The sequence below is a fragment of the Silurus meridionalis genome, chromosome 19, assembly GCF_014805685.1.
Source record: "Silurus meridionalis isolate SWU-2019-XX chromosome 19, ASM1480568v1, whole genome shotgun sequence".
Classification (NCBI taxonomy): Eukaryota; Metazoa; Chordata; class Actinopteri; order Siluriformes; family Siluridae; genus Silurus; species Silurus meridionalis.
Genome location: NC_060902.1, coordinates 6,905,571 through 6,930,897, shown reverse-complemented (window position 1 = coordinate 6,930,897; position 25,327 = coordinate 6,905,571). Strand labels below are relative to the sequence as shown.

The window sequence follows — 25,327 nt, the reverse complement described above, 5'->3', positions numbered from 1 at the left end:
AAATGTAAATGTGCAGGACATGCATGAGGAGACAGTGTGACAGCAGTGAAGTGTGCAATTGGAACAACAGACTGGTTCAAGGTGGAGGTTGAACTGCATCAAGAATCAGCTCTGGTTGACAAACGAGGTCAGACAGGAGTCTCTGTGGACTATGAAGTTTTGCGGATGATATTGTGATTTGTTGTGAGAGTAGGGAGCAGGTTGAGAAGAGCCTGGAGAGGTGGAGGTACACGCTGGAGAGAAGGGGAAAGAAAGTCAGTAGAAGTAAGACAGAGTACATGTGTGTAAATGAAAGGAAGGGCAGTGGAGTGGTGCAGTTGCAGGCAGAACAGGTGGAGAAGGTGGAGGAGTTTAGGTACATGGGGTCAACAGTGCAAAGTAATGAAGAGTGTGTTAGAGAAGTGAAGAAGAGAGTGCAGGCAGGGTGGAGTGGGTGGAGAAGAGTGACAGGAGTGATTTGTGATAGAAGGGTATCTGGAAGAGTGAAAGGGAAAGTTTATAGGACTGTGGTGAGACCTGCGATGTTGTATGGGTTAGACAGAGTGTCATTGACTAAAAGACAGGAAGTGGAGGTGGAGGTAGCAGAGCTAAAGATGTTGAGGTTTAAGTGGGGAGTGACGAGGATGGACAGGATTAGAAACGAGTTTATTAGAAGGACAGCGTATGTAGGACGTTTTGGAGACAGTTAGAAAGGCGCGATTGAAATGGTTTGGACATGTGCAGAGGAGGGATATGAGGTATATCGTTAGAAGAATGCTGAGGATGGAGTCACCAGGAAGGAGGAAGGCCAAATTTGTGAATTTGGTGAAAGAGGACATGCAGGTATTTGGTTTGAGAGGCAGATATAGAGGACAGAGCGGTATGGAGATGGATGATCCGCTGTGGCGTTCCCCTAATGGAAGCAGCCGAAAGAAGAAGATAGTGTCCCAACATTTTTGGAATTAATGTTGATTTTTTTAGATTTATATAACAAAGGAAGCTCATTTTGAATAGATTCTTTCAAGCCACATCAGTAGTAAAAATAAATCCTTATCCACCACCCTGCCATACTCCATTACAGCAAAAAAAAAAAAAGGGCATCAACAAAAAAAATCAACTGCTGTATATTCGATACAGTAGAGACACAAAACCCTATTTGCCCTGATTGTGCAGTAATTGAGACTGAAATGTGTATTGGACTTTTGACTTTTATTAAAATACAAGGCATTAACAGTCTTCCAAGTGCACAAGTTGGACCCTCACTAAAGAATACCAGGTCAATACAAAGAAGCAAATGCTTTAGAATCTCAATCAGCGATATGTTTTTAATTTTTATTCTCAAAATTATATACAAACCTAGAAAGAAATTTAAAGACAACAAGGGAATAAAAAATAAAATAAAAAATACCATCAGTCTACACCTTCTTAAATAATGAAAGCCACTGGAGGAGTTGGCACTTATACTAATTTAAGATGTCACTGTCTGACTTTCAGGATTGCCTAGAAACTTTGTTCAATGTCAAGAATGTGTTGAAATTAATGAAGGAGAATTTAGCTAATTAGATTGAGTAAGAATAGATTGCTAAGGTATTTGTAAAACTAACACGCTGTTTCAATACTGAATGGGTAAGTAGTCCAATATAGGTCTAAAACACTGGATTGGAATCTGATGTTCATGCCAATAAATGTGTATTATGTGTACAATGAACAGGACACAGGTGAAGCATGTAAGAACACAGAACAGGTCTTAAATCTCACCCTCAGGACATCCTGAAAGGATGTCAGTATTGGATAAGTGTTGCGTATTAGCCAATAGCTCTGAACTTTAAAGTATTGTAGACCAGCCAACTCTTAAGAGTAGTAAATGTGCAGTCCTAGATTTTTACATGCACACTTTCTTTCAGGCTATTTGAAGAAAAAGATTGTATAACACTAAAAAAGTATGCATGTAAAATCTGTACGTTGAATTAACTTTATCATGACCATTAATATTGTTTGTAAAGTGCTAATATATCCTCATTCATTTGGTTAAAGAAAAAAAAAAAAAGAAAACAAATTCCAGGTAATCATTGTTAACTAGGTACTTGTAAAATGTTAGGCCAGTCAAACATACTTTGATTTTATTTGACATGAATCCTAATTAACTTAAAATAACAGGAAGGGTAGGAACGATGTATTTCAAGCAAGAAAACCTATGTGGGAACCGAGTGAGCGAATATATTTATTAATATCTCAATATCTTTAACTTTAAAACACCTACATAACTGTCAATCAGATTCATGTCAATTTTCTCAAATGTGCAAAAAAATATATATTTTGAATGAAAACTCATTTTAAGCTACTGTGACAACAATCATGGGTTGTCCCAATTTTTATGATAGAGCATGTGCTAAATCACAGTTATATTTAATGCTATGCTTTATTTCTCAGCTCACCAAATGAGACAGAATAAATTACGTGTAACAATAAAAAAAAAAAAAAAAAAAAAAAAAAAAAAAAAAAAAGGGTTGTCCCGGGATGTTTTTTTTAACTCAACCAACACAGTCAAGGGAACACCGTCAAATATGAGGACTGAGTAATGTTTGAGAAACCACAAAAGCTATAAAAATGCAAGCTTTTTTCAGGGGCAACATCTCATCATTAGTTGAATAGCGAGAGGCTTTGCTTTGCTTTTTCAACTCTTGTGCTTAATTCTAAGACGTTATTTAAATACGCTGATGTGACTGAGGTGCTCCAGGTCTAGCAGAAGAAACTTCTAGGGGAAAAAAAAAAAAACCACAACAACAACAAAAAAAAAAAAAAGACAGGCAGCCATACTAGAAGACAGGCAGCCTGCTGGAGGTCAGAGTGCAAATGCTGCTGTCGTCTGTGTGAGTGGCTCTGTGAAGTGACGGCTCTGAGGCGCTGCGGTTGATTTTGGGCAAAGAATGTTGCAGTAGCTCTATTGAGGCCAGAATCTAAAAAGCAAAGGAACAAGTCAGTTTGCAATATCCTTTAAATTCAGATTACTCTCTCTGCAGAACAATGATGCTTTAATTTAAACCTGGTCTCAGTGATTTCTGTGGCTTCACAGCACCTAAAACTTTCCTTGTGGTTCACTGAAAAAAACATAAGCTATTTTGGTGCAGAGGGAATAGTTATTATGGCAGAAAGGCTCTTAGTCTAAATACATACTTGTCTTGTAAAATGAGTATGTTCACTTTTTCATGTTACACATAAAAACTGCATACAAGATCCCTGAATGATAGATCTAAATAGATACCTATTACTATAGAAGGAAAAAATGGCATTTGGATTACAGTTGGCACTATTGACCAATCAGATTTGACAATTCAAAAGTACTTATAGTATAAAAGTTCATAACAGAGCTGAAGTAAACTGGTGCTGAATATTATTTTAATGACTAAATAAAAAATAAATAAATAATTAGTAATTACTTGAGGGAACAGCGGCCTGTCGTCTTTCGACTTCTTGATGCAGTCGGCGACGAGTCTCTTCATGGCTTTGGGGCAGTTCTTGTACAACTTGCTTAGGTCTGGAGACAAGTAACCTCTTCCTACCATGAAGATGATCTACAAAAGAGATTATAATAATCATTCCATCATGCAATACACATGCAGAATATGCTTATCAAGGTTGAAAAGCCTTCAGCAGTATATCAGCATTCTTATCCAAGTATACAAAATCAATTCGATGCTTGGGCTGAGTGGGATAAAAGTTGCAAGTCTAGGACCCTGAGGATGTAGTATGTCTGGGGGAGGAAAAAAATGCATGAGGCTCCTCTGCCACAAATGACCAAGTAGAGCTGTATACCCACTAATGTTTAAGGCTAAATCTAGCATCTGGGCTCTTCAGAAGTAATAATAATACTTCAACAGCATGAAGATCTACATTATCTCACAAAAGTGAGTACACCCATCACAATTCAGCAACCATTTTAGTAGATCTTCTCACGAGACAATACTATAGAAGTGAAACTTCTATATATCTTAGAGTAGTCGATGTGCAGCTTGTGTAGCAGTACAGATTTACTGTTCTCTAAAAATAACTCAATATTCAGCCATTATTGCCTAAAAGGATGGCAACAAAAGTAAGTACACCCTAAGTACGTTGTGCAACCATGCAAAGCCACATGTCCTCTTCATCATGTTCACATTTTTGTCTGCTTGACAGGATCCTACAAATTTGTGCATTTTGTATTACAGCAGTTAAAATTTGGTGCTTTGAATATAATTCTCTAATACTGACCACTGGATGTTCAACATAAAACCTCATGGCAAAGACTCTCTGAGGATTTGAGAATTAGTATTGTTGATAGTCCACAAAAGATGGCTTAGGTTATAAGAAGATCTGTAACTGAGTTATAGTACAGTGGCCAGGATCATACAGAGGTTTTCCAAGATGGGTTTTGCCTAAGGGTTGATCTAAGAAGTTGAAACCTCGTGCTGTGTGTCAGGTGCAGAAGCTGGCTTCAAAAAACAAACACAGGAGTGCTGCCAGCATTGCTTTAGAGGTTGCAGAATTAGAAGGTCCGTTTATCCTAGTCTCATCAGACCACAGTACATGGTTCTAGTAATTCATGCTCTTTGACAGGTTGTCTTCAGCAAACTGTTTGTGGGCTTTTTTGTGAGCCAGCTTCAGAAGACTCTTCTGCAACACTGCAACAAGTTGGTTTGCATGGCCATCGTATGGAAGAGACTATGATGAGACCAAGATATACTTGTTTGGTTTAGATAATGTCCAGCATGTGTGGCGACACCCTGGTCAAGAGAATCAAGAAAACTGTATCTTGCCTACAGTCAAGCATGGTGGTGGTAGCATCATGGTCTGGGGCTGCATGAGTGCTGCTGGTACTGGGGAGCTGCGGTTCATTGGGGGAAACATTGATTCCAACATGTACTGTGACAGAACATGATGCCCTCCCTTCAGAAACTGGGCCGAACAGCAGTTTTCCAACATGAAAACAACTCCAAACACACCGCCAATTGCCTTGATGAGGAAGCTGAATATGAAAGTGATGGGGTTGCCAAGTATGTCTCTAGACCTGAACCCTGTTGAGCACATGTGGGGAATCCTCAAGCGGAAGATGGAGAAGCGGCATGTGTCTAACATACAACAGCACCGTGACATTATTACGGAGGAGTAAAAGAGGATCCCAGCAACAACCTGTGCAACTCTGATGAATTCCATGCCTAGGAGGTTTAAGGCAGTGCTCACCCTAAATATTGACAATTTGGACTTAGTTTTGACATGTTTACTCGGGGTGTACTTACTTATTGTTAAAACTGTAAAAAGAAAAAATGTTTAAATCAAAATCTAAAATTTTATTTTAAAATGTAAGAATAATTCATAGGCAAGCTATTTTAAAGAGATTTATGGGTTTTGTTTAGTTTTCCCCCTATGGAGAGGCATCAACAAATTTGTCCACATCTGAAGTTTTATTTTATTTTTTTACATTTATTTTATTGGTTTTATCAGTTGTGATGTGTAGATACCTGGTCTCTGTTTGCAACCATAGAATATGGGAGCTCCCCGGTCATCAGCTCATAAAGCACAATACCGTAGGAGTAGACGTCTGACTGGAAACTGTAGGGATTACTGTCCTGCATCCTGATCACTTCAGGAGCCTGGAGCACGTAATTAGATTTGGCATATGATACATTTCTATTAGTAATTATAAGCATAGTTTATTTCCTTTTACTCTTAAATTCAAATGATGTCCTATCCAAACATATTTCTGTTTCTAGACATACCATCCAAAGAATGGATCCTGAAGGCTGCTCTACTTGATGTGAGCCGCTCCATCTGGTCTTCACTGTGGCCAAGCCAAAGTCTCCTATCTTCACTGTTAAGCCTTCATGGAGGAAGATATCTAGAGATGTGATTCAAGGGCTGAGATAACTTACAGAACACAAGTTCCTTGGGTCAAACAATCCAGACGACTACATGTCTTTGCCTATTGTTGTCTGGCATATGATCTTTGACCTATGACCAGTATACTAACTGCAATATCAACTAGAATATTTGCACCCTAAACTATAAACATACATTTCCAAGAGACTAAAACATCACCCGCTATATTTCCAATCTTCAACTGCCCAATCGAGCTGTTTTCAATCAGATTCCTGTTTTTGGCCGACAGGAATGGAACACAATGTAAATGATTTCTGTGCACCACAGTTGTAAAAAGTAGTTATTCAAGTTGCCAAATTGTCTTTGTACAGCTTCTGGGTTAAATCACAGATGTCTTAAATCAGCTATTTCGATAAATCAGCATAATACAAAGTGCCATATACTTTTAAAAATCCTAATATATTTCATATTATGGCAGCTTATCCATACTTCCCTTGCAAAAAAGCCAGTGCTGATGAATCGGTATAACTGTCCTTGTAGAATTGTGAATTAAAAATAATATTTATAAACTCTAATGATGCATCATAAAGCTGAAATAAAGTAAAATTCCATAGATTCCATATGTCCAACTTTCATTAGTACTTAATACCCCAAAATTACTATATTTACAGGCAATATTGTCTGTTTTAAAGTTCTATACAGCAGTAAATATGTGTTGAAACCAGTATGGTTTTAAAGATTTTTTTAAAAGGCTAGTGGGCAGAAAAGGGAAAAAAAAAAGTGAATTTTTCCACAAAACCCATAATGCGAGTTAGTGGATGGGCGGTACATTTTGAACTTTTTGCTGATGATTTGTGCACAAATGCAACAGTTTGTCTTTTATTTAGCAATAAGTATTCAGCTCCTTTAAAACCATATAACCCGCAGTCCTGCCTGTCAAAGTTCAGCTAGATAAAATAACTGCTGATATTTTTGCCCTTTTCTTCTTCGGTCCTCTTCTCCTCTGCACAAGTCCAAACCATCTCAAATCGGGCCTCTCTTTGTCCCCAAAACGTCCTTCATGCACGGTCCCTCTAATAAACTCATTTCTAATCCTGTCCATCGACGTCACTCCCAATGAAAATCTTAGCATCTTCAGCTCTGCTACCTCCAGCTCCACCTTCTGCCTTTTACTCAATGCCACACATTATCGCAGGTCTCACTACAGTCCTATAAACTTTCCCTTTCACTCTTACAGATACCCTTCTATCACAAATCACTCCTGCTATCACTCTTCTCCACCCACTCCACCCTGCCTGCATGCTTTTCTTCACTTCTCTAACACACTTTCCATTACTTTGCACTGTAGATCCCAGGTACCTGAACTCCTCCACCTTCACTACCTCTTCTCCCTGAAAATGCACCACTCCACTGCCCTGTTTCTCATTCACACACATATACCCTGTCTTACTCCTACTGGCTTTCATTCCCCATTCACCCTTACTTACCTACACTTCTCCTTTGCCTGCTGTCTCTGTAGACGTCTTACTCCTCTCCTTCTTCTTCTCCAGCCAACAGTAGCCCAATTTCCACCAGTACCGTGTTGGCTAACAATACCTGTGGCGGTCGTTGGTAACCCAGGTCTCGACCGATCCGGTATGAAAGTCTGATTCGTGATGTGCATATTTGATTTGGCACGTTTTACACTGGATGCCTTTCCTAACGCAACCCTCCCCATTTATTCAGGCTTGGGACCGGCACTAAGAGTGCACTGGCTTGTGCAACCCTAATGGCATTTTCTATTTAACTAAACTGACTAAATAAAATTCTAAATGGCTAAACCAGATATATTGGTATGTCTGTTTTACAAAAATAAGAGTCGCTGTTTAAATAAATAAATAAATAAATAAATAAATAAATAAATAAATAAATAACACTGCACCTCCACATAGCTAGACTAGGAATTGTGCAAAAGTTACACAGATTCAGTACCTCCATTAAACTTTAGGTTGTAAATTTGGATACTCCCTGATATAATCAAATTTTTTGAAAGAAAAATTTATGTAGATAATTAAAAGTAAAAGTGCATAATATGACACGCATTTATAAAAAGAGTTTGCAGTGAAATGGACATAGATTACTGTTAAGCTAATTTCATCTAACAGCTCCAGTGCAAAAAAACAAACCAAAAAAAAAAAAAACATCTAAACAAATTAAAAGAATGCCTGTTTTAGCCAAACAATTCAGTCATTTATTTTACTTTATTTGAGTTTGCTCAGGCATTAGTTTCTAAAAAAAAAATGTTTTGAATGACAGGAAGCAGACAGGCACTTTAAAAACACACAGTAAGTGTTGCCTTTGTCTAGTTTGCCCATTAAAGAAATTTTTTTAAGAAGTATTTAAAGGATACTGTTTGACTTCATGTCCCGGTGGATTATGTTCTTTGCATGCAGATAGCTGGGAATATAAAAGAAAACAATTTATAAAAAGCAATTCTGACAAAATACAACACACCGACACCATTGTTTGTTGTCTGCAATGCAGTAGAACCATCTTTTTTTTTTTTCTCTTGAACACAAAAAAATGCCTCCGTGTTTACATACTAAACACCCCTATATTGAGTGAACTCTTACCCCTTATTCTAAAAATGGACGCATTCACACTTGTTGATGGAGTGGAAAAAGTCCAAACTTAATCTACTATGGAAAACACAAACACTGCAGACGGTTTGAAAATGACTCTCCACCTCATTAAGCACAGCACTCAACTCCCCAACTCTCTGCTCAACACACTGCAATGAATATTCAAGCCTACCCATAACACTATAGTGCTATGTCATGTTTAGTGGTATATTATAAAAGTCAATATCTGCAGACTATAGAGCTGTTTATTGTTACGGCTTTAATGCCTCTCTTGGTAACTCACTCCATGCCTTGTGCAGTCTGTCTGGCGATGTCAATCAGCTGGAACAGCTGCAGTTTGGTGTCCTGGACATGCAGGTGTTTATAGAGGCTGTTTCCTTCACACCATTGTGTCACGATGGCCAGATTATCCTTGGTCATGTATCCCATAAACAGCAAGATGTTGACGTGACGAGTCTTTCTGGAGTGGTTAGATCAGACACATAAATGGGGGTGTCAGGTCAGAAATTAAGAGTTTTATTCCTGAAAAAAAAGCATGAATGAAAAGAAAGACAACACCTAATAGCAATGGACACATTATTTTGTTTTAGCATATTTCAGTTTTCCATATATATAAGCTGGGTTGCCTAATCAATCACAAAAACCTTCATTTGCAATATTGCTGGAGAAATATATTTCCAAATGTTCTTACCTCAAAACTGCCACCTCATTGCGAAAGGCCTGAAGCTGCTCTGGCGTTGGATCTATAACCTTTAAAATCTTCACAGCAACATCACCTAAATAAAGTGCATGCATTAAGAGCCGTTTCATGAGTAGCACAGATTAACCCAACATTGCTACATACAAGTAACTAGATCTGAAACAATGTCTGGGCCTTGGTAAAAGGGTTGTCAGGGATATGAAAAATAAATAAATAAAAATAAATAAAATGCCAGCAGTCAGTCATAAAAGTTTGCATCCAATAAGTCATTATTCACTTCAGGTCAAAAGAAATTACTAGAAAAGTACTAACATTATTAATAGCAATTGTTTACTGTAACACACAGACACAAAAAAACACACTCACAGAGAGATGGACAGAGAGAGAAATAGACAAAGAAAGAAAGAGAGAGATACACAATCTTCACAGACCTTTTCGATCGGTAGTCTTAACAGGAACACAACAAGAGCTGCTCAATTTAAACAAAATATAGTTCTTGGTTATTTAATTTTTTTTTATCTGACGTTTCTTATAGGCTAATAAGTTTGAAAAGAAAAAAAAAGTTTGAAATTAAATTATTAACTATTAATAATTGAATCTTCCTTATGTGTCTATTAAAACCGATTTATTTTTACAGTTCAAAATGACTGTTTTAGTATTACACCATGCTATTTGTTCTCCACTCTGACGTCAGACACTGAAATACATTTCGTGTTATTATATCCCCTAAATACAGTGTACCAGTGGCAAAGAAAAACGCATGGCATGGTATCCATTTCAGAGAGGGTAAGCTATTTACTGAACTAGCCTGCTACATGGCTGCACATCGCAAATAAATGTTGCTTCTTAATGCAGCAGCTCCTAACAAGAACTGCCCCTCTACCCCAAGCTTTCAAACAAAATGAAAAGGAAACAATACTTATGCAAGTGCAGAATAGTGTGTGAATAAAATTTACAATTTTTTTAGGTCAAATAAAAGTCAAAAACGTAAGTAGGTGGATATAAACCATCAGCAATCAAATAAAGGTGTTCTAGCCGTAACACAGTGACAAAACTTATGCTACATAAAGGACCATGCTACAAGGTGCCTGCTTGACGCCTCCCGAATCACTCTAATCTAACACCTATATACACTTACCAATTAGGGCATAACTTAGTGTAAATAAACGATCCCAGATAAGTGAGTACACATACTCAAACCTTACAATACTATAGATTATTATGTAAAACACTGAGCACAAGTACAGAGAAGGTGCATGGTAAGAAAAAAATGGGGAGATAGCGTATCACAAACTTGCAGTAATCACACTAGCATGAGTCCATTGTAGACTAAAGGCCACTTTTCTAAATGGCATAAACTATGTATGCTTCATACAACCTTGTAATGTTGAGAATACCAAGACATCTAAAGGGGAAGAGCAACTCCCTTCAGTCTGTATTGAAGATTATATTGCAAATGATAAAAGATTTATTAGAAAACTTAATAAAAGAAGACTCCTAGTCTGTTTGTAGGCAAAAATAATAAACCTATCCATCAATCACATACATTTCGCATGTACGGGTTGATTAAATATTTAAAAACTAGTGAACTTTTCCTTTTATCCCAATCACCATGTCATTTTAATACCCTGTAATGCTTACCGTGCCATTTCCCTTTGTAAACTGTCCCAAATGACCCTGATCCTATGCACGAGTGCAGAACCACCTCACTGGCATCAATCTCCCAGTAGTAGCAAGAGTCTCGCTTTTCCCTGGGCCGCTGAAGAGAAACGAATCTCAATGAATCCACCAAAATTGTGCAACAAAACAATTTTTAAGAAGCATGAAAGAAATAAAAAGCTCAATTACTTTTACCCTAACCAGGAAATACAGATTTTATTTCTATTAAAAATAAAAATATTTTGAATACATGTAACAGATATGATTTAAATGAGATGTTTTGAGATCACAGTAAAATAAACAGAAACCTTTAACAAACTAAATTTGCTAATCTTTGATTTCACTCAAAAATTCTGCCAAAGAGGGAAAATTGACACCAAAAAGAAAATGTTTTAGAAAGCAAATGATTAGCAGAAACCAGTTAGTAAAATGGCAACTAGGATCATGCCTGTGTTTCCGGTCTAACTATGTACCAAAAAAAGTTTTTTTTTTATGGCAAATAATATTTACAATCTTATCACAAAACCATTTTATCACTTCTAAAAGCCACACAATTTTGACAACATTGATTAATACAGACTTAAAGACACATGAATAACCCACTGTGTGTGACTGTACAACATGCAGTTACAAAAGAAGTAAAAAAAAAAAAAAAAAAAAAAAAAAAATTAATTAATTAATTAACTAATTAAAAAAAAACAAAAAAACATTGACACTTACTATTCTGTTTTTTTCCTGAGTATTAGATGAAGTCTTTTCTCTATGAAAGGGGCCTGGAGTTTTGGCCTGAGACCATCCTGTGGGGCTGAGATTTGGAGGTCTTCCTGTAAAGGAAAAACATACAAATAAGAGAAACTTCATTTTAGAAATGTGTTTTGAAATTTCTATGAAATATTTGTAGATCATTCTCACCCGAGTCCTGAATTTTTAAGGAATCCTGTCAGAAAAGGGGAAATACAGAAAGGTGTTTGTGAACATATGGTATTAAAACGTTATGTATTTTAATTGACTCAGAGTTGGAATATAAAAGATTTCAGTAAAAATTCATTCACATTCTATCAGGTCTTTGGAAAACACAATATTCAGGCATTGTTTATTGCATAAGTACTAGAAGTTATTTTGCTTTAAATGCTTTTATTGTCTCTGAAAAGCTCCAGCACACACAAAATCATTAGGTTTAATCCCAATTACTGTCATGTAGTTCACCGTTCCAAATATTGAAATGAATCCCACCATAATCTGACTCTCTGGTGTTTCCTGATTCAAAGCCCATTCTTTCTAAATATGTTTGTGGTGTAATTGGAAATGGTCACATTTACTCTTCAAATGTAATGCAGGCAGTCATTGACTAAGCTTTTCTTGGGCTCTTATGGCTTCTCTGAAACTGAGAAATCCTGTAAGAGAAAAGCTTGAATTCTAAGCAAAAAAATGAAAGTCTACTGTGGTAATTCTTTAACCCTACAAATAATAATCACATAAACAATGCTCCACAGTTAAGTGTAAGAAAATTATTTTGTTGTCAGAATTAATGCAAGTCATTTGTGTTTGACGATTCTGGAAACACCAGTAATATGTGGCTGATTTATGGTCAAATAAAAAATTACCAAACAAATGACCAATACTAAATTTCAAGTAGCAATACATGAGAATAGTATATACAATTTTTACCAAAACTGTAAAAATTTTTGTTATTTCAATAACTTCCTAACATTGCCTTACCCTTTTAACTTTAAAGATCATGCTCAGCATCATATCCTGTTTAATAACTTGTGATTTATCCATATGGTAATTATAGTTACAGTCCAAGTGTTTCCCTATTGGTTTTACTCATTTGGAATATGCAATACTATTGGTTTTAGCAACTGTATTTAGTTACATTATTAACACAATAAAGAGATTTCTTCAAAACTCTTAAAAATCACATTATTTCCACAATAGCAGTGTTGAGAACACACAATCGTGCTTACCCAAGATGGACATCAAGCACACTTACCTCCCCAGTTTACCCCTGGTACACCACTTAACTATGGTTTTGCCTATACATAAATAGTGTCCTCAAGTGAAGTCCTCACCTCAAATGAAGCCCCACCCGCAGGCAGACTGCTGCTGACCATGTGGACATTGGGTGTGGATGTGGAGCGCTGTTTCTGGGAGAGAGAACCGCTTGAGGGTGGCAAGGGTGCAATGTAGTTAAAGGCGTGAGGCGTAGAGTGTCTGTGATAAGCGCTGAAAATGAAAGAACATTGGGTTTTTGTCTTCATTTAAATACAACAACTGTATGTAGGAACTATTCTTAAAAATAATACTGCAACAGCACTGTAAACACCAAGTTTGTTGCTGACAGTTTGTTGGAAAGGTTTAATAATGTTGAGACAGCTATAAGCATGAGCCTCAAAGCCTTGTGGATTTTGAATGTGACTTTATTCTTGATCTAAAAACTGATTAGATCCTTCCGATTTGTGCTGATGCAGTAGTAGTAAATCTAATGCGACGGCTTGATGCCTTTAATAATTGCTCGAGTCAGATTTGTAGACACACTCCTGAAAAAAAGAATTGCATTTCACTACTGCGTACTTTAGCCAAAAATTTACCTTTTGCAGTGCATTGTTTTTTTATACATTTTTAGACACTGAATAATTTGACTCATGGACATCTGTTTAATACAAAGCTTTTCTGTACATGCATGTACAAATCTCCTTATTCTTAATTCAAATAACATTATCATGGCTGATAGAATAATCATAAGGTACATAGAAAAACTGTTTTTTCTGTGCTTGTCAGAAATAATACTGTGAACAATGCACTGGTCCTGCAATCTAGAAAGCAGTTTCCTGTTTTTTCAAGAGGAAAAAAAAAGCTAAAAAGCATGACTTTTTTTGCAGTATCATTCACCACTTTGCCTATGGTCTTGATGTCAGTCTCAAGAAAAGCTTTTAAGATCCAGCCAAATCCCTGCATAGTTGAACGAGGTCCAACATTTCTGTTACTGTATCTTCAGTTCCACACTAATGTAATAAATCCATTTCTTAATTCGCGCTTCAGCAATTATTAGAAGGTACATGTGCAGTGGGTCAGTACTCTTTCAGGCATGATATGTAAGCAGCAGTCACTAATTTCAACTAAGACCAGTTTGGAGAATTTTTATCTGGTATTAACCAGTTATTTCAGAGGGGATATTTTGCTGTGTTGCTCAGTGTTAGCATTTGTTTCATAGGAACTCTGCCTGTTGTGGCTTCGGATATGGAAAAAATATTAGACACATGACCGCATATTTACTTCAGTAAGCTTTAGACTGAACTTCTTAAACAATGCTGTATCCTTGGGCAGAGTGCAAAAGAGCTTCATGACAAAGACAGTGAAAGAACTTTAATAATCAAAGATATGTGAAAATATAAAAAATAAAAAAAAGAGCCACTAATCATTCGCTGCTTTCAATTAGCCTCAAAGAACAAACCTGGCAGGAAGTCGGCAAAAAGAGTCTCGCATCCGCCGAGATGAGAGAGGTGGAAGTGACAAAGTTCCACTTTCTCCTGGTGTGGGAAACAAACTGGGAGAGGAAGATGAACACAGCATTAGCGTAAAGCATTTATGCACTTTGACACAATTTGAACTGAAGCTGAACTCTTAGACTTAATTTAAAGAAGGAATAGTTTAGTAGGTCAAATTGCAAAAGTCATCTAAGTATTTAAAAGTATAATTCAACCGAAAACCACTTTACACTTGTCCCTCTTATCACCTAGCTAAGACACGTTTAATGTCTGACAATTGTTTTACTCAGTTTTGCATTTGAGCTGCAATGCTAATGTACATAAAACCAACAATTCACAGTTAGCTTAATGTAAATTATGCATGTCAATAGTTCAGCATTTTATATAAATGTGTTTTCTGAGACTTTAGGTCTTTAGATGTAAAAATATATATATATATATATATATATTATAAAAAAAAAAAAAAAGAAAAGAAAAAGCCCAAACTATTACAGAGCTGAAATCAATAGTGGCAGCTGTATTAAATCTAGAATCGTTTTTTCCCCCTCAGCACTTAGTTTCATGTATTTTAAGATAATTGTTTGATGATTTTTTTTTATGCTGAACTAGTAGCTATAGGCTTCCCTTGTTAGCTACATTAGCATTCAGTTTTGGGCAAATATCCTTTAGGACTGCATTTTTCTATTTTTCACTTTCTATTCTACGGTCACACACAACCTGAAACTAGCAGAGCCTTTGTTAATATGTAGACATTTACCATTAAAATAAAAATACAGATTTCACTGCTATTTAATTTGCTAACAAAGCCATGAAAGTGCTGGCCTTGACCAGATGTTTTTTAGCAATCAGAATAAAAAAAAATAATAATAAAAAAAAAAAAAAAAGACACTGGATAAGTATAGGAGAAGTAGAAATTATAGGAGAGAGTTCAGTGGTGTAATCATATATAGAATAGTCCATTGTGCCAGGCCTTCCCCTATTTTCATTGATATGTATCTCCAAAGAATGTCTGCGATGAGAATAGACAACAGTGTATGCAAAACTCTTGTAGTGTGAATTTGTAGCAAGGATCATCAAACTACTGGAAGTAGGGCAGAGCCTTAAGCACTATTCAAACAGCTTTTCACACTTGTCTGTAATTAAATATTTCCTCCATTGTATCTGGACAGCAATAAACTTACAAGAAGTTTCTAACAGATTCTTTTCCTGTTGGATATTTGTGATATTTGTGATAAACAAAACCTTGCTGAAAATTAGACTACTACTTTAAAACTACATGGGAAGCTCGGAGTCTGTTTTGCTCATCACTCATGGTGAAGCAGCTCACAGACTAATCACACTTTTCATTTAATGTGAACTGTGGACAGTGCAGCCTGTAAGAAAATCCCCCTCTGAAGCCTCAGACACAACACCAAAATGAATCTTTGGGCTTGTAAGACAGATTCATGTAATCTATTTATTAATAGGAGGAAAGCTTAAGCTTATAGGACAACAGACTTTAATGTGTTATGGGACTAGATGTAATTAGGAGTCTTTGTAGAAGTGTTTGCATAGAAAAAATAAAAAATATATAAAAATATATAATCCCCCCCCCAACACTGTGCACCTTTTGCAACAGGTTTTCTATAAGATGACTGAAAACCAACTGCCACTCAGTAAAACAGTAATGAACTTGAATGACATCTCAAACTACTTAATCCACTCTTTATGTAAAAACTTATAAAGTCAATGTATTTTCTTTCCAAAATTGCTAGATCAAGTCAAGTTTATTTCTATAGCGCTTTTCACAACGGACATCATCTCAAAGCAGCTTTACAGAATTTAACAGTTAAGATGAATGATGTGTATTTATCCCTGATGAGCAGCCATGGTGAATGTGTCAAGGAAAAACTCCCTTAGATGTTATGAGGGAGAAACCCTGAGAGGAACCAGACTCCAAAGGGGAACCCATCCTCATTTGGGTGACATCAAAAGGGCGATCATAGTCTTTAAGCAATACAGAACACTGGAGCGTGAGAACTAACATGAGCACTCTAATCTAAGATTGTGAGTAATGTCCTTTCTACAGTCTTTCACAGTCATTTGAGATTATGGAACCAGGAGCTACTGAGCAATAGAATAGCTCAACATTTGCAATCATCACAGATCCAACACCAGCTTCTCCATGCCACTCAAAGAGGTCCAATGTCAAAACTCCACATCAAGTGGGATCCAAATGGTGCTGGTATGTCTCTAGATGCTTCATGATGTTTGCAACTATATCTAGTTATCAGTTTAATTGGTAAATATTGCAAGCATACATTAATATTTGATCATTTTTGCATTTGTTTGTTAATCTAACACATCTAGTTGTCACAATCTTCTTCAGGGAAATTAAGCTTGCTGGTTAGCAGCGTAGTGAACAGGCACTACTACTTTTGTCAGCCTAATTTTTTTTTGGTATTACTTGTGAGAAGATTCTGAGAATTAAACTGAAGGTCAAACCAACAGAAGAAACTGATAAAACATAACACAGATAAATGACAAGTGCCTTTAATAAAAGGCACTTGTGCTTCCCCATTTTCTAAAACCACCAGCCGCCACTGAACTGTAATCACCATTATAATGGGCAATTTAATCAGCTTGCAGGATCAAGATCTTTATTTTTGATTACCTTTAACCTCCATTCCATTGGTTATAAGGTTCCTGGTTTAAAAAATAAAATAAAAACAAAGACAAAGCAATATTTCAGCATTTCATTTACTGCGCCAATTGTTCTCTCTTTGTCCGCACAAATAAAATAACTACATACCAAAGGATACTCAAATGATCTAGACTCCTACTGAGGTAATTCAATCAGCAGTTTGACAAAGTTTTCATCACTTTAATTTCCATATCATTTGGAGAGCAAAATAGCAAAAAGGATTTATCCTAATGCCCAATCTAAACCAAATCCCATTCTAATAAAGCTCTTTCCTCAAACTTACAGAAGCTGTCGAATGTTGCTCCAGTCAACACACATGGTGGGGACTTTGGTGCTGCAGTGTTCGTGGAATTTGTATCCGCACGTCTGACATCGGAAGCCATGTAAAAGGAACTTCTGGCAAATGTCACAGAAGGCCAGCTTCAGAAAAGTCTTTCGTACCTAATAAAAAATAATTTCGTCTGGTTGGTCAGTTTTATTTAAACAGTGTCATTTTTTTTTAATGGGCCAAAGGCACTACAGGGTCATGTGAAGTTCAAGCTCACTCACAAAATTGTGTGTTGTTAGCGGTACGTGATCCAAGACTTCGACCAGCAGCTCTTCCCCAATGAGTGAGGTAGAATCAGTGTTCCAATCCATACGAGATTTTTTGCTGAAATCAGGAGTACTTTTTATAAAGATTTTTTTATTTAAAGTGTTAAATAACTTCAAATCAATAAAATAAAACAAAAATAAAAAGTCTTTAAAACAACATAAGACTAACACCTTTCACGATTACACACTTGAGAATTACATACCATGCAACATTCATCACATTTACTATTTAAGAAATAATACACTATAACTTAGGAAGACTGTAGTTTTTCATTAAACTATTTTTCGTACTGTAATCAATACAAGAAACCAGGGCAAGTGGGATGTTCAAAACCTGCTTCTTAATTTGTCCTCTAATCCAAGGATAATTACAGACTAAAGAGAAATCTTATGTAAATATAAATGTCTACAATCTGCTATAATCTATGAACATGAACAAATCTCCACAGTATAACACTGCATAGACTAAAAGAACTTTCATTTTGGCCAACCAGAATAATTCTTCTCTTTTTTTTCTGTAATCATTCTTTGCTGTCAAAATATAGCATAAAGCTGGAGGTGTTGATGACTATAATAAGAAAGTTTTATATATACACATACATACATATACATACACACATACTAATATATATATATATATATATATATATATATATATATATATATATATATATATATATATATACACACATACATAAATACACACACACACACACACACACACACACACACACACACACATACATACACACACACACAGAGTTTGTGTGACTTGCAATGAAACTAAAGGGGGTACAAAGGAGGAATGTTCCCCACAGAATTTATTTAGTACATCAGGATGGCTAAATTACAGCCAGTACACGGAGTACTAGTTAAAATATGCCAAAACCTCTTAAATTTGTATGCAGAAGAGGGCAGACAGCTCTTTTCTTCAAGTATGCTACGCTGCCCTGTGAACCAGTGCAAGTTCAGAAAGATGCATAGCTCGCCACTTGTTAATTAGCGACGTGTAATTGAATAGTTTGGATGTTATCAACATGTGCTCTGTTCTGATCTTGCAATGATCTCTCTGCAGTGAACTATTAGCGATCTCTCTGCAGTGATCGGTGATGGCATAGATCAACTAAAATCATTCTGCAGAATTAGAGGTTTATTAGAGGCTGGGAAACGGTTGTTCACCTATGGTCTCTCAGCGTTTTGCTTCTCGAGAGCCTATAGTGTAATTATAGTACATGTGAAAATTTGTAACAAGCTAGTTTAGGTTATCAAGCTAATTAAAAATGAACAGGCTTCCTTCTAAGATTTACGGCCGCTGCCAAATCAAATGTAGGTAAATACCAACTATAAAATCTCAACATAATATTTTGAGGTTTCTTATTCTGCCTGTAAATCACTGACAATCTTGCATTTGCCCAGACTGCATCGCATAACAATTTGAAGACTTAATTTTCAGTAACCTTCAGAAACTGAATACATTAAAATTGGATAAAATGTACTGACATTACCTTTTAGGGTGTTCTGGATGGAGCCTGAACACAGCGCAACACTCAGGCTGGAGGCCTCTGACTTTAAGGGCCTTGATGAGGCAGCTGTGCAGGGTCATGCCTGGTCGTACATTCACCTGAAGAAATCCAAATCACACCAAGTCAGGTTTTTTTTTTTATACAGGTCCAGTAGAGAGCACAGACCCAAACTTGTAAATAGTCATTTTCTGTCTAAAATTTAATTATTATTATTATTATAGTAAAATACTAAAGCTTTCTGATTCCATGTGCCAGCTAGTATATATTCTCACAAACCACAGTGCGCTGCTGATTTGGTAGATAAACGCGAATGGTGTTCGCTTTGGATGGATTGGTGATTTTCTCATCATCTGATGAGCGTCTGCGATAAGGAAAGCTTTTGGTTATAGTAGGAGACATGCAGGTATCTTCAAACACGGAGTCTCTGAATCCAAACCCATTGCTTAGGGTCTTCCAAGTTCCTTGGACATGCTCCATCAGGCTGGACAGTGATAAGCTCAACGATCTACAACAAAAAAAACAAAAAAAAAAAAGACGTGTAAACAATAAATTCCAGTGCTAAGTCAAAATTTGTCAAAAGAAAAAAAAAATTTAATTCAATGACCATTAGCAGAAAACAGCCACTCGTAAATTTCTCCCAGTATCTAAAAAAAGAAAAAGAAAAGGAAAAGAAAAAAAGCAGTTTGAATAGGTCATTATCTATATAACTTCATAAACTATGGGGGACACTGTTGTGGCTTGTCATCCTCACACATCATTTCTCTTAGCTATTTTCACAAAGTCATAGTCAAGTCACTTTGCTATCAATCTGAAAATGTGCCAAGGTATGCAAGTGCCTAATCATGAAGTGTCTGCACTAAAAATGTTGGTAGGCAGATTGTTATCACACAAGGATCGTTAAAACAGTATGGCTGCATCTGATAAGCTACCCTTTCAACCATGTTCAAATCACTGCTTAGGAGGCATGTAAACTTTGTCAACATTTTACACAGTCATGGTCTTGCTTCATCAGGCAGGTTGTCAAAACCCCTGACACCCCTCCACTCACTCACACTTACACACAGGTCTAGGTGCATAAAATGGTACCGTTATGAAATGCTACTCACAATTTCATGTAACAAAGTTCTGTTTAATTTTGCACAATTATACTTCCTATTTCCTCAATGTGACGCTCTTGTCATTCTGTGAACTTAATGCGCACTGTGCCATTACTACCACTGTTATGTGTATTCCAGCCATATGTGGTTCTTCCCCAGACTGTCACCACAACATTGGAGGCACACTATTGTAAAGGAGGTCTTTGTATGTGGAAACAAATTTTCCCTTCCCTTGAATGAGAAGACCCAAACCTGTTCCAGCATGAAAAAGCCAGCTCCGTGAAGATATGGTTTACATGGCTTGGAGTAGAAGATCTTCAGTGACCTGCTGTAGAACCCTGACCTCAACCCTACTGAAAAATATTGGGATGAATTGAAACATTGATTGCACCTCAGGCCTCCTCATCCTACATCAGTACCTGACTTTAATGACACCCTTGTCCCTGAATGAGCACAAATCTCCACAAACACAATCCAAAATCTAGCGAAACACCTTCCAAAGGAGGGGAGGTTATTATTAGAGCAAATTGGGACTTAATATGAAAAAGCACAGACAAATCTTATTGGCAGGTTTCCACAAACTTTGTCAGTGTAGTCTATCGGACATTTTGGCCACACCCACATTAAATAACAAACTACTGCTCATGTGACTTTTTTCTTTCTTTTTTTACTGAATCATACCATACTTTTCTTTAGCAATTTGTACTCTGGAAACTATTGTTGAAAATATGTCAGAAGAATAACCCAAAATGTGTTTAAGGCATTACATGAGTACACTGTTACTGAATATATATTTTCTAAGGTGTCGAAGATGTCAGGAGGAAATCTCTTTCCTTTTGTTTAACAATTCAAGCCAATATTTGTCCAATACCTGTACTCTTTAAGACAACTGAATCTTTCTTGAATTGATGTTGCAGTGCAACAGAGGTTTATACATTTCTGCAAACGTTTTTTATGACAAAGGACACAGAGCCTCTGCTCTAACGTGGCACCAACCTTACAAGCTGAACCACACTACAAGTAAAGCAAACTTCATTCTGTTCTTTGCTTAAACAGTCATTTAATCTATAATGCAACACATAGTAAATACTTTAAACAAGCAGCTGATATCATGTCCTCCTGGTCTTAATCAAGCTTACTAAGCCACAGAGGTGCATCTCTTGTCATTACATATTTGGCAACTTGTTCAGCTGGTCTGTGCACTTGGGGGGGGGGAAAGGTCACACTGTTGAGCTTTATGTCAGCATGTGCTTCCACTGCAAGCCAGGATTTTAACACTAACACCCTGACAGAGCAGCTTAAATGTTACAAATATTTGGCCCATCAAAATCAAATTATTGTCACACAAATGATACACAAGGGCATGTGAAGGGGGATAAAGCAGGAGGTTCACTATGAATCACACTTTCAGATTTATTAACAAACTATGGAAATTTTAAAGACGCCAATCAGTCTACAAAGACTACAAAGTCTACAAGAAATCTTTGTCCTGGAGAAGGAAACCAGAGTTTCTAGGAGCAAAAAGCACAAAGCCTGGGAAGAACATGTGACCTTTGTGCACAAGTCAAGTCTATTTCTATAGCACTTTTCACAACGGACATTGTCTCAAAGCAGCTTTACAGAATTAAAAAAAAAAAAAAAAAAAAAAAAGACAACTCCTAAACATAATATAGATTAAAATGACTCAACCCTAATGCTCTGCTTAATACCTGGAATCGCATTTCAAATGTTTTTCTGAAAATCACCAAAAATGGCTTTAAAAACTATAATACGAAAATCAGAACTGGACCGCTGAAACCGAGGCCCAAATGCATTTTTAGTCCTAATACAGAAATCCAAACTCTATGATAATAAGAACTGCTGAATAAAAACATAATTGCAAACACAAACAAACATACACCAACATGTCATTTTTAGTAAATGTTCTGGTGTCTTAAAATCTTAAAAAAATAAATAAATAAATAACATTCTTCATTGTTGTATTATTATTTTATTTGGTTCATTTGCAATAAAGTAAAGGTGTAATAAATTAGTGCTACTCATTTAGCAGATTCTGGGTACAGTAACTGCTCTTGCATTACAGACCAAGTGCAATTTTGCATCTTTGGATCTCCATAAAGCACCAAAAGAGAACAATATGATTAAGATAATGAAGCCAAGGTCAAGCCTCAGTCAGCTTTGGCTGCAAATAAAATATCTAAGGAGGCAATCTGCTTAACACTGCACCATCTGTTTATACCTTTACACCTCAAGTCTTGTTTAGAGATTAAAGTTTTGTGGGAGAATTTATCATTTGCCAGTATGGACAATATTTAAGTATTTTTACTTAATTGTATTACTATTCTCAATTACATGAGAACATTTAAGGATTTATAAATGCTAATATGGGGTCCAAATATGTTTTAATCCATCTTTAGTTTATGCTGTTAAGTACAAAACAGTGCAAATAATTGTTCAAAGCAAGCCCAATTTTAAAACCTTAAACAATAAATGACAACATTGGTAAAATCTGGAAAAAAATTTAATGTCTTTAAAAAGATACGTTTGAAGCACTTTAAAGCAACAAAGTGTAAATTTGAAAGATGTAGAATACAAAACCAGTTGCAAAACTGTCTGAACACCACTGACATTTACAAAATTTTGCAAACAGGAAAAAGCGCAACTACATTACTTCAAGGCTTGCAGGGCTTCTTAGAAATGGACGAATCGAGAACAAAGAAGTTCGTTTTCAATCGAGTCAAATGCTTGCTTATTAGTTCATTTTGTAGCATTATGGCTGTGACTGATGCAGAATAAAACAGCATGTAACAGAGGGTTAGCTAGGCTAGCTATTATTATACAAACAGAAATTTACCTTTTGCATTATAAATAACACCCAGGTAGCTTATGCAACCGTGTACAGCTGCACGGATGACTTCAGCAAAAAGATGTGCAGATCCGCCCCCAGCAAATGAGTCTTTTAAGGTACAAATGTTCTTGACAATAAAATAGGTTGCTCCTAACATTAAAAATAAGTGTTGCATGGCTAGAATTGGAGTATTTAATAGCTGACTCTTTGAGGCAATTACACAGGCCTGTCACTTGTTCAGTATAAAATGTATTAGATCCCCGGTTTTCAACAGTAATGCAAAAAATCCATCAACTGCCAATAAAATTCTCACCTAAATAAGAAATAAATCATAAAAAAGGAATTTCAGTCATTTAATGTCAGTAAAAACTTTTATCATCAGGAGGGTCATTATAATTTGGGAATCTATCCCAGGAACACAAGTTCATTGCAGGGGACCATGCAGGGTTTCTAGAAGTTGTCATGTTTTACACAGACATGCAGAATGGAAACCCTGCACAGAAGGTAAGCAAAGCTCAGGATCTGAGCTCAGGAGCCTGGAGCTGTGAGCAGCATCAATAACATTGCACTGAATGATTTCATCAATTATGTTGGAAATTATTGTAATTGTAATATATATATATATATATATATATATATATATATATATATATATATATATATATATATATATATATATATATATAAAACAATATGTGACTCTGGAGAATCCAAATTCAGTTATGACACTACAATATTATACACAGATACAAATACAGACCTCCATCCCAAAATTACACTCTGACAAACATTTATTGTGGAAGCTGTTGCATTGTATCCACTCATATTTACACAGAAAGACAAGACATCATTTACAGAAGCATCTTCAATACCCAAAAGGTGTAGTTTTTAAATGATGAAACACTAAGTGTACAGCACTATTCTAACCCTAATACTGTAATGCATGTTACTTGTTTGCAGTGCATTCAGGGACAGAGGGTCCATTGCTCTCAGTATATATTTTGGTTTATTATGTGGAGTTTCTTTTATAAAAGGATACTGTTCTAACAATTACTGGGATTGAGTTAAAGGAAATTTAACATCCTTAAAAATTGCTTTATTTAATATTCCTCTCATTTCCCCCAATATTATAATGCCTGAGATTTTGCTATGAGCCTTCATCCATATAAAATGTGCTGGTGAATCACCTTGCTGATCGGATCATTTGAAAGGAACCGATTCAGTAAAATGACACGTACTAAAACATCACTAGGAAACGTCCACGCAATATTTAATGACTTCTGCTGTTTTTAATTGCATCGGTTTCGCTTGACACGTAACAAAAAGGTGAAGTTTTATTTAATCTTTTTTTAATAAAAATTCTACGCCAAGTTTAGCATGCGCGCACAAGCTGCGTTAAGCAACATCCATAATCCATAACCCTGCTGCACCTATTAAATGCATTATTAATCCTAACACGTACTGCAATGCTGCATTATAAAAAATAAAAAAAACTCATAGGAAAATATAAGGGTAAATTAGGTCGTTCATGAGATCATCGTGTTAAAAGCAAGTGAAACTACTCACCAGGAAAAAGTCGGGGAATTGTCGCTGCGTTATTTCTTCCCACCCGCATTCAACTCAACTTAGCTTTCTGCTCTATGATTGGCTGTCTGCTCTGATCTTTGCACGTGGTTGCAGACTAGGAGCCAATCCCCGTGCAGGAGGCGGGGTTTGATCCTGCTCCATGACAGCGTCTTTTCTAATGAACTATAAAACCCAGTGACGTCAGACTGTTAGCCAATATATATATAATATATAAAACATAATATAGTGTCTGGCATTCTGGTATTGTTGGTCCTTCAGGGTGTTCATAATCACATAATCAACAAAGTTACCTACAGGATTTAAAAAGGTTTTAATCATTACATAAAAATTTTACTTTTCAAACAATATACTTTATGTGACAAGCCTGTGATACACTATGTGCAGTTTTCTAAAAAGGTTTGCTGCTAGGATTTACTGATGATTTGCTGAATCTATCCCAATCTTAATGAACCCTGTACTGACAGTCTAAATCCTCCCACTTTGTTTTCCAAGTCTTTTGTTAAGTTTTGGGTCATTGTTTCACTGCATAATAAAGTTCCTCCACCTTAAGCCGGATGCATTTCCCAATTAATTGTAATGCAGAATGTTTCTTCAGACTTCTCTATTTATTCTGCTGCTAAAATCATAAGCAACACAATCAATAAATCATATTTCTGTCTCCAAATATTTGTCCTTTTCATCACTCTTGTAAACAT

At 36.1% G+C, this 25,327-nt stretch overlaps 1 protein-coding gene across 2 annotated transcripts; it reads right to left on the bottom strand.

The window, feature by feature from the left end:
- Nucleotides 1-1,173: 1,173 nt before the first annotated feature.
- Nucleotides 1,174-24,741, bottom strand: raf1b (Raf-1 proto-oncogene, serine/threonine kinase b). Of its 2 annotated transcripts, XM_046875386.1 has the most exons (18): nucleotides 24,612-24,654; nucleotides 19,705-19,744; nucleotides 19,377-19,605; nucleotides 19,083-19,198; nucleotides 17,533-17,635; nucleotides 17,267-17,424; nucleotides 14,267-14,359; nucleotides 12,885-13,038; nucleotides 11,725-11,749; nucleotides 11,533-11,636; nucleotides 10,795-10,912; nucleotides 9,145-9,229; nucleotides 8,737-8,913; nucleotides 8,222-8,268; nucleotides 5,733-5,851; nucleotides 5,475-5,606; nucleotides 3,417-3,551; nucleotides 1,174-2,936 (listed from the first exon to the last, which is right to left on the bottom strand). In XM_046875386.1, exons 3-18 carry the CDS (start codon nucleotides 19,575-19,577, stop codon nucleotides 2,796-2,798), a joined length of 1,908 nt encoding a protein of 635 aa, XP_046731342.1. In that variant the 5' UTR covers nucleotides 19,578-19,605; nucleotides 19,705-19,744; nucleotides 24,612-24,654; the 3' UTR covers nucleotides 1,174-2,795. The 2 variants fall into 2 exon arrangements, with proteins under 2 accessions (XP_046731342.1, XP_046731341.1); XM_046875385.1 differs by lacking the exon at nucleotides 19,705-19,744 and having other exon boundaries at nucleotides 24,612-24,741.
- Between the last annotated feature and the right edge of the window lie 586 nt (nucleotides 24,742-25,327).

Coding starts and splice junctions, on each gene's coding strand:
- raf1b (XM_046875385.1), bottom strand. CDS start 19,577: ATGGAGCATGTCCAAGGAACTTGGAAGACCCTAAGCAATGGGTTTGGA. Junction 13,039..14,266: donor TTTTGCCGACTTCCTGCCAG/GTTTGTTCTTTG, acceptor TTTCATTTTCAG/CGCTTATCACAGACACTCTA. Junction 3,552..5,474: donor TGGTTGCAAACAGAGACCAG/GTATCTACACAT, acceptor TCTCTTTTGTAG/ATCATCTTCATGGTAGGAAG.